Source organism: Kogia breviceps, chromosome 13 (genome assembly GCF_026419965.1).
Source record: "Kogia breviceps isolate mKogBre1 chromosome 13, mKogBre1 haplotype 1, whole genome shotgun sequence".
NCBI classification, from domain to species: Eukaryota; Metazoa; Chordata; class Mammalia; order Artiodactyla; family Physeteridae; genus Kogia; species Kogia breviceps.
In genome coordinates this window covers 58938837-58954976 of record NC_081322.1, presented here as the reverse complement: position 1 = coordinate 58954976, position 16140 = coordinate 58938837, and the positions used below count along the sequence as shown (strand labels likewise).

The following is a 16140-nucleotide window of genomic DNA, read 5'->3' as shown; positions in this document are numbered from 1 at the left end:
AGAGAGCTGAAGTTTGGATATAGTTGTCAAAGTCAAGGCTATGATATCCTTGAATTCCTAAGGTATTCACCTAAGGTATCTTTCAGCTCTAAAATGATGTACTTTTCACCTGAAATATGATATTTTGGAATGTTCCAAAAGTTATGGCACATGTCTCCAAAACTCTACAGACAAGTAACAATGTAATAAACCTTAGATTCAATAGATTTGATGTTAGTCACAGAAGACTATTTTCTATTAATGTTCTATACCTATAACATAAACATTACTTAATTAGTGTGTTATAATTGAGACATGTTTATTTCATAATGTGTTGCTGCACAGGTGAGTCTTAAAAATACTCTGCTCTTATTTTTTTTATTCCCTGACTTAAATTTATATTTAAAGGGTATTGTGAAGATCTGGAAGCAAATGATCATTCAATGCTTAGTCAAAAATATACATTTCAAATCATGGTGAATATTTAGATATTGTTGTCTAAAATAAAATCCTATCTAGAAGACAGTGAAACTTATAAACCAATAAGGAGGAAATAGGAGATGTGCATATAAAAATAAATATGAGTGATGCAATAAGAAAGTTGTTTCACCTCTGTGGTATTCTTCCCCCAAACCCAGTAGCCCAGTCTAATCATGACTCAAAATGACTAACATGTTACAAAAAACTTGACCAGTACTCTAAAAAGTGATCAAGGCCAAGGAAAACAAGAGAAGATTAAGAAATTGTCATGGATTAGAAGAGACTAAGGGGACACAATGATGCAATAAATGCAATGTAGTATCCCAACTTGGATCCCAGAAGAGAAAAAAAAAGACATTAATGATAACATGAATTAAATCTGAATAAATCTGTGGTTTAGGTAATAGAGTATCAACATTAATTTATTATTTTGACAAATGAATGGTAATTATATAAGATATTATCCTTAGTGGGAGCTGGGTAAAAGGGACATGTGGATTCTCTGTCCTCTTCTTACATTTATGTACATTTAAAATGATTTCAGAATAAAAAGGTTTTAAACAGTGCATATGAGACTATGCTTCTGTTTATAGTAAATTATATAATTATTGCTAACACTGTCAATGATAACAACTAGACCAACTGGACAAAATATATAAAAACATTTATGTAAAGCCATATGACAGCTATCAGGAAGATAAAGAATCAACTTCTCAATATCAAGGAGAAGACTGATGTCTATAGACATAATTAGTGTATTGTCACAGCTTCTGTCCTGTGGGCATTTCCCTGTTCAGAAGACATGGCTCAGAGACTGAGCAGTGCTTTGACAGTCTTGCTGTACTAGGAGGACAAAAGTTGGATTCTGGAACTTGTATGGGTGAGACTTAGGTAAATTCCACACACTTTAGTTTGTACTTCAAAGACAGGAAGCCTAGAATGGGGATAAACTAGAATTAAATCAGCTGTCATGGGAGTTCAGCACAGATCTGAGGCATCTAAGTATCCCAGAAATTGGATTAAGATGATCCATATTGCCATTGCCTGGCAGAAGCATCAGAAAATCCTCATAAGGTAGAGATAATTTCTTAGGCCTAAATTATTTCTACACACACTTTTTTCAAATACAACTTCTGATATGCAAAAATAATCAAGAATGTGAGAATACAAGACAGCATAAGAAAGAATCGGCAAATGAAACAGAAATAAAATATATTCACAAAGGCCAGATATTAGAATTATAAAATAAGAACTCAAATAATTGTTACTTTATGCTCAAGGAGATAAAAATAGAATATTGAAAATTTGAATATAATTTTATTATTAAAAATTCAATAGATATATAAAATTTTGATATAAAACTAGATACTAAACTATTTTAAATGAACCAAAGAGAAATTCTAGAACTGAAAAATATAATACATGAAATTAAGAATCTTATGATTGGTTTCAATAGTAGTTTTTACATAGCTGAAGAGAGATGTCGTGAACTGGAAGTAAGCAAGAAGAAAATATCTAGAATGAAGGACAGAAAGCCAAAAGGATGACAATAAATAAAAGAGAGTGTAAGATGCATAGTGTATACTGTGAGAAGTTCTAAATTATTCTAAATCATATTTATAGAAGAGAGATAATAGGGAAGAAGCAATATTTGGAGAGTTAGTGGCTGCATTAGTTCTTGAACTGATGAAAGACATCACTCTGCAGATATACCAACCAAATAAATCCCAATCCAGAAAATAGAAAGCTATCACCTATAGCAACACTGCCCAATAGAACTTTAGGCAATGACAGAAATGATCTATTCTGTGCAATCCAGTGTGGCAGCTGCTAGTCACATGTGGCTATTGAGCACTTGAAGTGTGTCTGTGCAACTGAGAAACTGAATTTTAATTTCATTTGAATTAATTAAAATATAAATTTAATAACCACATATGTCTAATAAAGATTGTATTGGGCAGTGCAGATCTGGAGCATCATAGTAAAACTAGTGAAAAACAAGATAAAAATCTTTAAAGAAATAAAAGACTTTACAAAGAACAATTATTAAATAGTTACCTTTTCCACATAAACAATGGAAACCAGAAGACAATAAAATATGCCAAAAAACAATAAGAAACCTATAATTCTATACCCAATAAAAATATCCTTCAACAATGGAGGTGAACTCTTGTTATATGCCTAGTTTAACTCATAGGGCATATTGGAGATGAATTTGCATATTGCCTTTGAAACTTTTGAGATACGAAGAAACTTTTGTTTCTGTTTCCCTGTACTCTGAGAATTCATCTTCTCAATGTGGCTCCTCTGGCTCACCCAGAGGGACGTTACCACTTTCTGTACACACTTCTGCTGTGGCATTTATACTATCATTTGGCATTTACTGGTTTACATATTTGGTTTGCTTACCTGAATGTCACTTCTCTGGGAAGTTTTGAACATAACCACCTAGTAATTAGATTTCAGATGGTACTCAAAAGTGAATCATTTTAAAACTAAAATTTAATGATAGTAAGATTTATTTCATAGTCACTTGTCTGGGAAATACTGGAGACAAGCATCCAAAAATTTAAAATATTCCCACATGTTATATTGTAGTTGATATCCAAAACTATTACTTTAGAAATGAAAGATGCCTTAGGACAATTTACATATAAAACTAATTCATGTATTAAAGAAATTCAAACTCAGAGATTAAGAGACCTACCCAACATCCCACAAAAACTAGAGCCAGAAGCAGAGCCCAGTCTTCCAGTCCCACGTACATTCCTCTATATCATGATATCTCAGGATTAAGAATCTTTCTACCTTAATGGATCCAGCATATCTATCTCTATATCTCTTCTAAACCATTTTTTGAGTTTAGCTATTACCAACTTTTTTAAAAAAATCGACTTCCAATCTTTAGTCTGAAAGAAACACTAACCTAGGAGTCAGGGGATCTGGATTCTTATCTCAACTTTGTCACCAGTGGATCTGGGAGTCTTGGGAGAGTATCACCTACCTTTGCTGGACCTGTTCATTCCAAAAACTAATACATTTCACAGCATAAAATATAAAATGAAGCAGATATTCTAGGAGAGGTCTGAATTTAATTCATATTCTTAAATACTATCATTCTACATCACATATTTTGAATTTACTCTCTGTTCCTCACCTCATCCACTTTCCAATGCGAGAAAAATAGACTTAAAAAAGCATGTCACAGAGGAAGTTGAATAAGTTGTTCTTAAAAGTCACCATCAATGATTAGTTTTTAGTGAATGTCTAATACAGCATAGCCAGTTAAACACAAACAAACTGAATGTGTGTTTGTTCCATGTTGACAAGTTGACATGGTCTAAAGGATGGAGAACCACCATCATTGTAGGGAGAGCATGCTTCGGGAATATACATATAACTTGTATGTTACATACCTATCTGGGTACATTTTACATTGTTCAACAAATTTCTGAATTAGACCGTTTTTTAAAGGTAAAGAATAGCTTTATAAATATTAGAAAATTATTGGTTCTGGGTAAACACTGGATCCAGGAGAAAAATAATATAAATTCAACTCAAATATAGTCTCTCTGCATTCCTCCCTACTCCCATATCCTCAGGCCAATCTGGCCAGGACTTTGGATGCCTCTGGGCACAGAGCAGGTTGAACAGCTGTTTGACTCACTGCTTTTGACTCCTTGTCATTTGGCAGATTGGAATCTCTGCTGCGAACACCATTTGGAATTTTTTTCGCCCCAAACTGATATTTTTGAACATGAAATTGAAATATAGTGAGGCACTGGTATACATTCATAGAATAATAGTGCCAAAAGAGAGTGTGATAGATTTATGTCAAAACTCTAACTTGCCCCCAGAAGTGTTTAAAGAGATAACCCTAGATTGGTTGAGGTGGGCAAGACAGTGTATGAATATGGATTTTCTGAAACCGTGAATATAAAAAATGATAGCAGCTTTAGGTGTGTGAACTGGTGGGGAGAGAATATCAGACATGAATATAAATAGAGATGTATACAAACAGGTAGGAAAAAGAAAGCTAGGCCGTACATACTGAAGGGAGACTGATTAGGGAAATGTAACTAGAGAATCCAAAAGAGTCACTAAGTCTAGGCTTGGGTATTTGAAAGGAGGCTACTACTACTATGACTATGACTACCAACAAAAACAACAACCTCAAGAGTTGCTGTTATTATTATTATTATAACAAAAGCAACAAAAATAGTTAATGCTTACAAAGCAATAGTGTATACGTCTGTCAGCACTGTTCTAATGTTTTAAACATAATAATTCATTTAATCTTCTTGACAATCATAAGAAATAAGAACTATTGTTTCCAATTTATGGGAGATGAAACTAAGGCACAGAGTATTTAAGTCACTGATTCAAGATCACACAGCTGGTAGAGGTGAAGTCATGGTTTGACTCTGGCTGAAAAGCAATGAATGAATCTAAAATCTTACCCATAGGAAAAAAATGTTATGGAGAAATTGAACACTTTTGAATTAAGCATATAATAAGCAAAGCCTGAACAAAGGAAAGAAACCCAACTGCAGTACTATGTGGTGACAGCATAAAAACATACAAAAACTGACAAAATTTCCTTCTGTTTAGGTCCTTCAGGTGAATTATATTTCTTCCCAAATTTACCTCTTTTGTCCCCATCTTCAGACCAGAGTACACACAGATCTAAGCCTTCTTTTAAGGTCTCAATCCTCCAATAATTAGCAAACTGCAGTGTTAGAAAAGTCTCTTTATATTTAAAATTAATCACTGACTTTCCAACTTAAGCCCATTTCCTCTTCTCTGATCTTTATTGGAAACGGGAGATAACACACTTTCAGTTTTTCCTTTCTATTTAATAAGTTATTTAAAATGTACTTCTGCTAAATCCTATTTTAAAATCTCCCTGACATTAATGACTGATATATTCAAGTTTTTATGACAGGCCTATTTTGCCACCTTAAACCTACTGAGGGTGAGTTTTCTCATCTTACCTCTCCGTTTTCTAAGGGGTGTATCTTGGAATAAAATGAAGTGCAGATGACCTCATCGTCTTTGGCGTATGATGGTGGTCCAGTGCGGGGATAAATATTGTAGAGTGTTAGGCACTCTGTGTCTGTCACAGCATGATACTGCCAGGGCTTATAATCAACATTGTCAAGTGAGCGTTCCAAAATCCAGTTTCCAGGCCGAGGGGAATTAGCTGCTTTCACAATCACATACGCAATCTGGAACACCTGGGGAAGAGTGACAACAAAAACATGTAACTCTGAATTCTGAAGTGTTCTCATTATTACATATCAAATATAAGGCCTACCTAAGGCTACAATAGATTTTATTCAGGTATTATTCCATAACCCTATGATATTCTCTAAATACATTTTTGCTGTTACATATTCATATTTCATACCTTTTGGCTAAGATGAGATGCTCCATTTTGTGGATTTTAGTTCTCTAATAACTCTTTAACATCATTTCATGTAACTTTTGAAGTTCTATTATAATCACAATCAGTTAAAGCATTTACTACATACCAATTTTTTCACCTTACTATGTTGGAAATTATAATATATGAGTTAGAAATTCCATGTGTGGATAGTGCTTGATAGATTAGAAAACAGTTACTTATGTCAACTAATCCTCAGACAAGTACCATCCGTTACTGTGGTACAGCAAAAACAACATAGTGATTCAGAGGCACAATCTTGTATTCAAATTGTGGTCCCAGCATTTCTGTGACCTTGGGCAGATTATTTTACTTTGTCAACTCCTAGCTCCCTTTTCTGCAAATCAGGGTCAATAATAAGAACATTAAGTACACTACTGAGAGACAATTTAGATTAAATGAGATAATGTATGCAAAATACCTAGCAAAAGCTTGGCTATAAATACTCAATAAATGTCATTTCCTTTACATCCCCAAATAGAAAATAACAGAGAGGAAATTCTAGTACATGCAGACAACTGTTTGAAACTGGAACATATTCAGTGAAGGGTTTCTGTACCTTCTGTATAAGAGGTAAACATGTGTTAAATAAAAGGAAAATAAAGGCATCAAGTGACTATAAGTCAACAGAGGGACAATTGAGGGGAATATGGCAATCCTCTATGTTCAAATCTACATAATATTTGAAGAGGTAAAAAAAAATATTCTGGATATTTTGCAGTGGTCCATGTGTGTCTTTACCAATTCAATCCAAAAGTCCAAAAGAACAAGGCACAAACATTACCAAATGACATTTATTTGCAATGTCCTGGGTAGAAAAGTAGATACAAGCTAGTTTAAGTTATTGTCGCACCATCTATGAATTGATAATATATTGTAATAATGAGATATATAATGAGTACACTAATAATAAAGCAGTGGTGTATGTTCTTTTTAGTAAATTCAGTGAGGTACAAGGAGCTCATCAACCCTAAGCTCTGGGTGACTGGGGTCACTGAAAGGATACACCTGGAGGACAAATCTGCTAAAACGTGATTAAGGGTCTGCTTAGAAGGGAGCTTGAAAGGAATGTTCTGAAAATAAACCTTATTTGCTACATGGTTTTGACATGAGACTTTCAGGAATACATCTACATTGTCTATGGTAAACTTTAAGGGACTGAATTTAAAAATACGAAAGGTTGATATATAAGACGTAAGACAGGAGATCTTCAAGATGGTGGAGGAGTAAGATGTAGAGATCACCTTCCTCCCCACAAATACATCAGAAATACATTTACATGTGGAACAACTCCTACAGAACACCTACTGAATGCTGGCAGAAGACCTCAGACTTCCCAAAAGGCAAGAAACTCCCCATGTACCTGGGTAGGGCAAAAGAAAAAAGAAAAAAAAAAAGAGACAAAAGAACAGGGATGGGACCTGCACCAGTGGGAGGGAGCTGTGAAGGAGGAAATGTTTCCACATACTAGAAGCCCCTTCGCGGGCGGAGACTGCGGGTGGTGGAGGGGGGAAGCTTCTGAGCCACAGAGGAGAGCGCAGCAACAGGGGTGTGGAGGGCAAAGCAGAGAGATTCCCACACAGAGGATCGGTGCCGACCAGCACTCACCAGCCTGAGAGGCTTGTCTGCTCACCCGCCAAGGCGGGTGGGGGCAGGGAGCTGAGGTTCGGGCTTTGGAGGTCGGATCCCAGGAGAGGACAGGGGTTGACTGCATGAACACAGCCTGAAGGGGGCTAGTGCGCCACAGCTAGCTGGGAGAGAGTCCAGGAAAAAGTCTGGAACTGCCTAAGAGACAAGAGACCATTGTTTTGGGATGCGCGAGGAAACTGGATTGAGAGCACCGCCTAAACGAGCTCGAGATGGGCTCGAGCCGCAGCTATCAGCACAGACATCACAGCCGGGAATGAGATGCTAAGGCTGCTGCTGAAGCCACCAAGAAGCCTGTGTGCAAGCACAGGTCACTCACCACACCTCCCCTCCTGGGAGCCTGTGCAGCCCGCCACTGCCAGGGCCCGTGATCCAGAGACAACTTCTCCGGGAGAACACACAGCACGCTTCACGCTGTTGCAACGTCATGCCGGCATCTGCCAACGTAGGCTCACCCTGCATCTGTTCCCCTCCCTCCCCCGGGCCTGAGCCAGAGCCCCCGAAACAGCTGCTGCTTTAACCCCCTCCTGTCTGGGCGGAAACAGATGCCCTCAGGTGACCTACAGGCAGAGGCGGGACCAAATCCAAAGCTGAACCCCAGGAGCTGTGCGAACAAAGAAGAGAAAGGGAAATTTCTCCCAGCAGCCTAAGAAGCAGTGGATTAAATCTCCACAATCAACTTGATGTACCCTGCAACTGTGTACCTGAACAGACAAAGAATCATCCCCAAATTGAGGCGGTTGGCTTTGGGAGCAACTGTAGACTTGGGGTTTGCTATATGTGACAGACGGGTTTCTGGTTTTATGTTTATCTTAGTTTAGTATTTAGAGTTTATTATAACTGGTAGATTTGTTTATTGATTTGGTTGCTCTCTTCCTTTTTTTTTTAATATATATATATATTTTTTCCTTTTTCTCTTTTTGTGAATGTGTATGTGTATATGCTTCTTTGTGTGATTTTGTCTGTATAATTTGTTTTTACCATTTGTCCTATGGTTCTGCCTGTCCTTTTTTTTGTTTTGTTTTCTTTATAGTATAGTTTTTAGCACTTGTTATCATTGGTGGATTTGCTTTTTGGTTTGGTGGCTCTCTTCTTTCTTCTTTTTTGTTACATTTTAATTTTTTTAATTTTTAATAATTAAAAAAATTCTTTTATTTCATAACTTTATTTATTTTTCTTTTATTTTCTCCCTACCTTCCATCCTTCCCCCCTCCTTCCCTCCCTCCTTCCCTCCCTCCCTCCCTCCCTCCCTCCCTCCCTCTCTCTCTCTCTCTCTCTCTCTCTCTCTCTCTCTCTCTCTCTCTCTCTCTTTTTCTTTCTTCTCCCTTTTCTTCTGAGCCATGTGGCTGACAGGGTCCTGGTGCTCTGGCTGGGTGTCAGGCAAGTGCCTCTGAGATGGGAGAGCTGAGTTCAGGACATGGGTCCACCAGAGACCTCCCAGCTGCATGCAATATCAAACGGCAAAAGCGCTCCCAGAGATCTCCATCTCAACGCTAAGACCGAGCTCCGGGCTTCCCTGGTGGTGCAGTGGTTAAGAATCCGCCTGCCAATGCAGGGGACACGAGTTCAAGATCTGGTCCGGGAAGATCCCACATACTGAGGATCAACTAAGCTGATGCGCCACAACTAATGAGCCTGTGCTCTAGAGCCCAGAAGCCACAACTACTGAGCCTGAGTGCCAAAACTACTGAAGCCCGTATGCCTAGAGCCCATGCTCTGCAACAAGAGAAGCCACTGCAATAAGAGGACTGTGCACCACAATGAAGAGTAACCCCTGCTCTCCACAACTACAGAAAGCCTGAGCACAGCAGTGAAGACCCAATGAAGCCAAAAATAAATAAAATAAAAATAAATTTTTTAAAAAAGACCCAGCTCCACTCAACGACCAGCAAGTGACAGTGCTGGACACCTTAATGTCAAACAACTAGAAAGACAGGAACACAACCCCACCCACTGGCAGAGAGGCTGCCTAAAATCATAATAAGATCACAAACACCCCAAAACACAACACCAGGCACGGTCCTGCCCACCAGAAAGACAAGACACAACCTCATAAACCAGAAGAAAGGCACTAGTCCCCTCTACTAGGAAGCCAACAAACCCACTGAACCAACCTTAGCCACTGGGGGCAGACACCAAAAACAACGGGAACTACAAAACTGCAGCCTGCAAAAAGGAGACATCAAACACAGTAAGTTAAGTAAATTGAGAAGACAGAGAAACACACAGCAGAAGAAACAAGGTAAAAACCCACCAGACCAAACCAATGAAAAGGACAGAGGCAGTCTACCTGAAAAAGAATTCAGAGTAATTATAGTAAAGATGATCCAAACTCTTGGAAATAGAATGGAGAAAATATAAGAAACGTTTAACAAGGATCTAGAAGAACTAAAGAGCAAACAAACAATGATGAACAACACAATAAATGAAATTTAAAATGCTCTTGAAGGAATCAATAGCAGAATAACTGAGGCAGAAGAACAGATAAGTGACCTGGAAGATAAAATAGTGGAAATAACTACTGCAGAGCACAATAAAGCAAAAAGAATGAAAAGAATTGGGGACAGTCGTAGAGCCCTCTGGGACAACACTAAACACACCAACATTCTAATTACAGGGGTCCCAGAAGAAGGAGAGAAAAAGAAAGGGATTGAGAAAATATCTGAAGAGACTGTAGTTGAAAACTGCCCTAATATGGGAAAGGAAATAGTCAATTAAGCCCAGGAAGCACAGAGATCCCATACAGGATAAATCCAAGGAGAAACACACCAATACACATAGTAATCAACCTATTAAAAATTAAATACAAAGAAAAAATATTAAAAGCAGCAAGGGAAAAGCAACAAACAACATAAAACAGAATCCCCATAAGGTTAACAGCTGAACTTTCAGCAGAAACTCTGAAAGCCAGAGAGTGACAGGGCATATTTAAAGTGATGAAAGGGAAAAACCTACAACCAAGATTACTCTACCCAGCAAGGATCTCATTCAGATTCAACAGAGAAATTAAAACCTTTACAGACAGGAAAAAGCTAAGAGAATTCAGCACTACCAAACCAGCTTTATAACAAATGCTAAAGGAACTTCTCTAGGCAGGAAACACAAGAAAAGGAAAACATCTACAAAAACAAACTTAAAGCAATAGAATTCAAGACTCAAATAAATAGAATTAGAAATAAAAAAGAAGTAACAACTGACACTGCAGAAATACAAAGGATCATGAGAAATTACTACAGGCAACTATATGCCAATAAAATGGACAACCTGGAACAAATGGAAAAATTCTTAGAAAAGCACAACCTTCCAAAACTGAACCAGGAAGAAATACAAAATATAAACAGACCAATCACAAGCACTGAAATGGAGACTGTGATTAAAAATCTTCCGACAAATGAAAGCCCAGGACCAGATGGCTTCACAGGTGAATTCTATCAAACATTTAGAGAAGAGCTAAAACCTCTTTCTGAAACATTTCCAAAATATAGCAGAGGGAGGAACACTCCCAAACTCATTCTACAAGGCCACCATCACCCTGATACCAAAACCAGGCAAAGATGCCACAAAGAAAGAAAACTACAGGCCAATATCACTGATGAACATAGATGCAAAAATCCTCAACAAAATACTAGCAAAAAGAATGCAACAGCACATTAAAAGGATCAAGCCTCACAATCAAGTGAGGTTTATCCCAGGAATGAAGGATTCTTCAATATATGCAAATCAATCAATGTGATACACCATATTAACAAATTGAAGGAGAAAAACCATATGACCATCTCAATAGATGCAGAAAAAGCTTTCAACGAAATTCAACACCGATTTATGATAAAAACCCTCCAGAAAGTAGGCATCGAAGGAACTTACCTCTACATAATAAAGGTCATATATGACAAATTCACAGCCAACATCATTCTCAATGGTGAAAAACTGAAACCATTTCCTCAAAGATCAGGAACAAAACAAGGTTGTCCACTCTCACCTCTATTATTCAACACAGTTTTGGTAATTTTAGCCACAGCAATCAGAGAAGAAAAAGAAATAAAAGGAATCCAAATCAGAAAAGAAGAAGTAGAGCTGTCACTGTTTGCAGATGACATGATACTATATAGAGAGATTCCTAAAGATGCTACAAGAAAACTACTAGAGCTAATCAGTGAATTGGGTAAAGTAGCAGGATACAAAATTAATGCACAGAAATCTCTTGTATTCCTATACACTAACGACAAAAAATCTGAATGAGAAATTAAGGAAACACTCCATTTTACCATTGCAACACAAAGAATAAAATACCTAGGAGTAAACCTACCTAAGGAGACAAAAAACCTGTATGCAGAAAACTATAAGACACTGATGAAAGTAATTAAAGATGACAGAAACAGATGGAGAGATATACCATGTTCTTGGATTGGAAGAATCAACATTGTGAAAATGACTATACTACCCAAAGCAATCTACAGATTCAATGCAATCCTTGTGAAACTACCAATGGTATTTTTCTCAGAACCAGCACAAAAAATTTCACAATTTGTATGGAAACCCAAAAGACCCTATTAGCCAAAGCAATCTTGAGAAAAGAAATGGAGCTGGAGGGATCAGGTTCTGGGGCTTCAGACTATACTACAAAGCTACAGTAATCAAGACAGTATGGTACTGGCACAAAAACAGAAATATAGATCAATGGAACAGGAGAGAAATCTCAGAGATAAACCCATGCACATATGGTCACCTTATTTTTGATAAAGGAGGCAAGAAGATACAATGGAGAGAAGACAGTCTCTTCAATAAGTGGTGCTGGGAAAACTGGACAGCTACAAGTAAAAGAATGAAATTAGAACACTTCCTAACACCATACACAAAAATAAACTCAGAATGGATTAAAGACCTAAATGTAAGGCCAGACACTATAAAACTCTTAGAGGAAAACCTAGGCAGAACACTCTATGACATAAATCACAGCAAGATCTTTTTTGACCCACCTCCTAGGGAAATGGAAATAAACAAATGGGACCTAATGAAACTTAAAAGCTTTTGCACAGCAAAGGATACCATAAGCAAGACAAAAAGACAGCCCTCAGAATGGGAGAAAATATTTGCAAATGAAGCAACTGACAAAGGATTAATCTCCAAACTTTATAAGCAGCTCATGGAGCTCAATATCAAAAAAACAAAGAACCAAATCCAAAAATGGGCAGAAGACCTAAACAGACATTTCTCCAAAGAAGATATACAGACTGCCAACAAATGCATGAAAGAATGTTCAACATCGCTAATCATTAGAGAAATGCAAATCAAAATTACAATGAGGTATCACCTCACACTGGTCAGAATGGCCATCATCAACAAATCTACAAATAATAAATGCTGGAGAGGGTGTGGAGAAAAGGGAACCCTCTTGCACTGTTGGTGGGAATGTAAAATAATACAGCCACTATGGAGAACAGTATGGAGGTTCCTTAAAAAGCTAAAAATATAACTACCATACGACCCAGTAATCCCACTACTGGGCATATATCATGAGAAAACCATAATTCAAAAAGAGTCATGTACCACAATGTTCATTGCAGCTCTATTTACAATAGCCAGGACATGGAAGCAACCTACGTGTCCATCAACAGATGAATGGATAAAGAAGATGTGGCACATATATACAGTGGAATATTACTCAGCCATAAAAAGAAACAAAATTGAGTTATTTGTAGTGAGGTGGATGGACCTAGAGACTGTCATACAGAGTGAAGTCAGAAAGAGAAAAATAAATACCATATGGAATCTAAAAAAAAAAAAAAAAAAAAAAGGTTATGAAGAACCTAGTGGCAGAACAGAAATAAAGATGCAGACGTAGAGAATTGACTTGAGAACACAGGGAGGGGGAAGGGCAACCTGGGATGAAGTGAGAGAGTGTCATGGACATGTATATACTACCAAATATAAAACAGATAGCTAGTGGGAAGTAGCTACCTAGCACATGGAGATCAGGTCAGTGTTTTGTGACCACCTAGAGGGGTGAGATAGGGAGAGTGGGAGGGAGATGCAAGAGGTAGGAGATATGGGGATATATGTATATGTATAGCTGATTCACTTTGTTATAAAGCAGAAACTAACACACCATTGTAAGGCAATTATATTCCAATAAAGGTGTTAAAAGAAAAAAAACATAAGACAGGTGGCTCTGATGCTGGTCTTTTGAGATCTTTACTAGGATGTGAGCATTTCTATCTGTGTGCACTAAGGGGAGAATCACGAGCTATCATATGACTGAAAGTAGGGATAGTATTTGTGTCTTAGGCACAGTTGTGGAAATACTGGTAATTAAAATACTGAAATACTTCTGTAGTTGGTAAATCATTGCTGTCCAAGCCTCCCAAATGCTTCCACTCCTGAGACCATCTGGTTAACCTTGGGATAGCAAGGAACAGCCAAGACATAGTCTCTGATTAGTCTGGGCTTTGACCAATTCTAGTTTATTGACTATCACTCCAGGTGGGAAATATTATGAATTTATATTTACAAAGGTATATAGATAAGTGTAATTGCAGATATACACACATATATGCATATGTGTCTATAATTACTGGAATAAACTTAGACATTTTGGGGAAGGGTAGATATGGACATCTTAAAGCTGTGACCAATGGGGTTTGGCAATCAAGAGTCAAAGAGATAAGAAGAGCTTTTAAATTTCATCTAATAACCTGCTATATTAATTGCATTGACATAAATGTCTTGGTTTTTAATAAAATTATTTTTTAAATAAAGAAATTTTTTAAAGTATTGAAGAAAGGACAACAGTAGGAGTAAAATGGAATATATTCTAGCAATTATAATCTAAAGTATTTGCTACTTCTGCATTTTTTTAGGTGTTATTCATAAGGAATTATATCTCTTAGACACTCTGTATTCAATAACTCATACACATGGAACTCTTTAAAAATTCACTGAAGGACAAACCTATTGATTAATCTGATAGAACAGAGAGATATTTGATTCTATTAAAAATCTGAAATACCCTGGTCCTAATTTCTGGTAATCCTAAATTATTAGTGACAAAGTCTATAAAATGATAAAGAATATGAATAAATAAATTGTGAGCTCCTAAAGGGCAGAGATGCTACAATACTTATAATTCTTTTGAAATAGTGTGCATTCAATATTTATTAGTTTTAACTGAATAACCAAAATCATTGTAACATGCTTCCATGTTACTTCTACTAGCCTAACACTTTCTTTTCTGTTTGTTAGAGCTTGAATTTCAGTCAACCAGCATATTTTGTCACTTGTAGGAACTAAGACATACATTGCTTGTATGTTCGTCCTATTACATCTCTATGAGTTGAAAAAATTTCTGAAACTCTTTTACCCTCTGTTTCCCAGTGTTTCTTTTCCAAAGTCAAAACCATGGAAAGATAATGAATATAAAATACTGCGTGGTCTTTAGAAAAAAGAATCTATATAAATATTTTAAATTAGCAAATTTCTATCCAGACAAAAAGAATGCACAGATATTTTCTTAGTGGAAAACCAAAAGAGAAATATCAAAGCATAATTAGAGATCACAGGTACAAATAAGAAAAATAAAGACACACTGATGTATGGATAAAGTACTTTGTTTAGAAACAACTCAGCAAGGAAATATAGGAAAAGGCCAAATTGTCTTGGAGCTACAACATGGATTTATGACTTAGGAGCTTCTGTGCTGGCTCTGGAATAATAGATGAAATCCATGAATAGAAGTTATACTAGAAACCACACAGACTCTTTCTATAATTCAACATAACAGGCTACACTAAGTGACATGGAAAAGCAGTCATTGCCTTTGAGAATATGTCACCCCATTTCAAAACAATATCCTTCCTTCATTTATCTTCTATGGATTCTTTCACATTTCATGCAAAATTAATTAAATTAGTTAGCATGTAGTACTTTGAATAAACTTTAAAAAATGTGGTAGACAGCATTATTGGAAAACACAATGAATAGAATTCTTTGAAGGCGTCAGGCAAAGACTGTGAAAATTCTAATAGTGATTTTCTAAGTATGCCAAAATTTTAATGACTTGAATAGAATAATTCTCTAATGTACTCATGCTACTTTTATTAACTCTGTCTTGTGTTTTCAGTATAAAGGCTCTTCAAAATCAGTAGTTATAAAACCTTATTTCCAGATGGAAAAAAAACCAATCTGTATGGGGTGCAAAAAGGAAAGCAAACATCTCATTTTAAGTACAAAAATGCTATGATGGCTAGGCTTCTATAAACCGTAGATCTCAATACACAGTACCCAAACTTTTGGAGGGAACGTTTTACAAACTTGGTGACTAAAAAAAAAAATCCCAAATAATTTTTGAAATAATATTAAATGTTTGACATTTTACTGTAACAAAGAGAACTTTCTATTTCATAGTCCATTTGTGCATCACCTAATAAAATATCATGTAATTATAATCATATGTCACTGATGTAGCATTAAATTAGATGTTCCTAGAGTATTAAGAACCTGATCTCATTTAGGGTGGAAATGAAGAATACAGTCTTTCTGAAGAATCCTTCAGTCCCAAAGTAACAAGTAACATGCAATGACCATCATATGCA

At 36.5% G+C, this 16140-nt stretch overlaps 1 protein-coding gene across 7 annotated transcripts in view; it reads right to left on the bottom strand.

Moving 5' to 3' along the window:
- The window catches only part of LAMA2 (laminin subunit alpha 2), a 608480-nt gene that overhangs the window by 393566 nt on the left and 198774 nt on the right, over window positions 1-16140 (bottom strand). For all 7 annotated transcript variants that reach the window (XM_059083775.2, XM_059083777.2, XM_059083778.2 and 4 more), the window contains exon 4: window positions 5454-5696. In XM_059083775.2, coding sequence (XP_058939758.1) covers window positions 5454-5696 — 243 coding nt within the window. The remainder of the gene's footprint in view (window positions 1-5453; window positions 5697-16140) is intronic.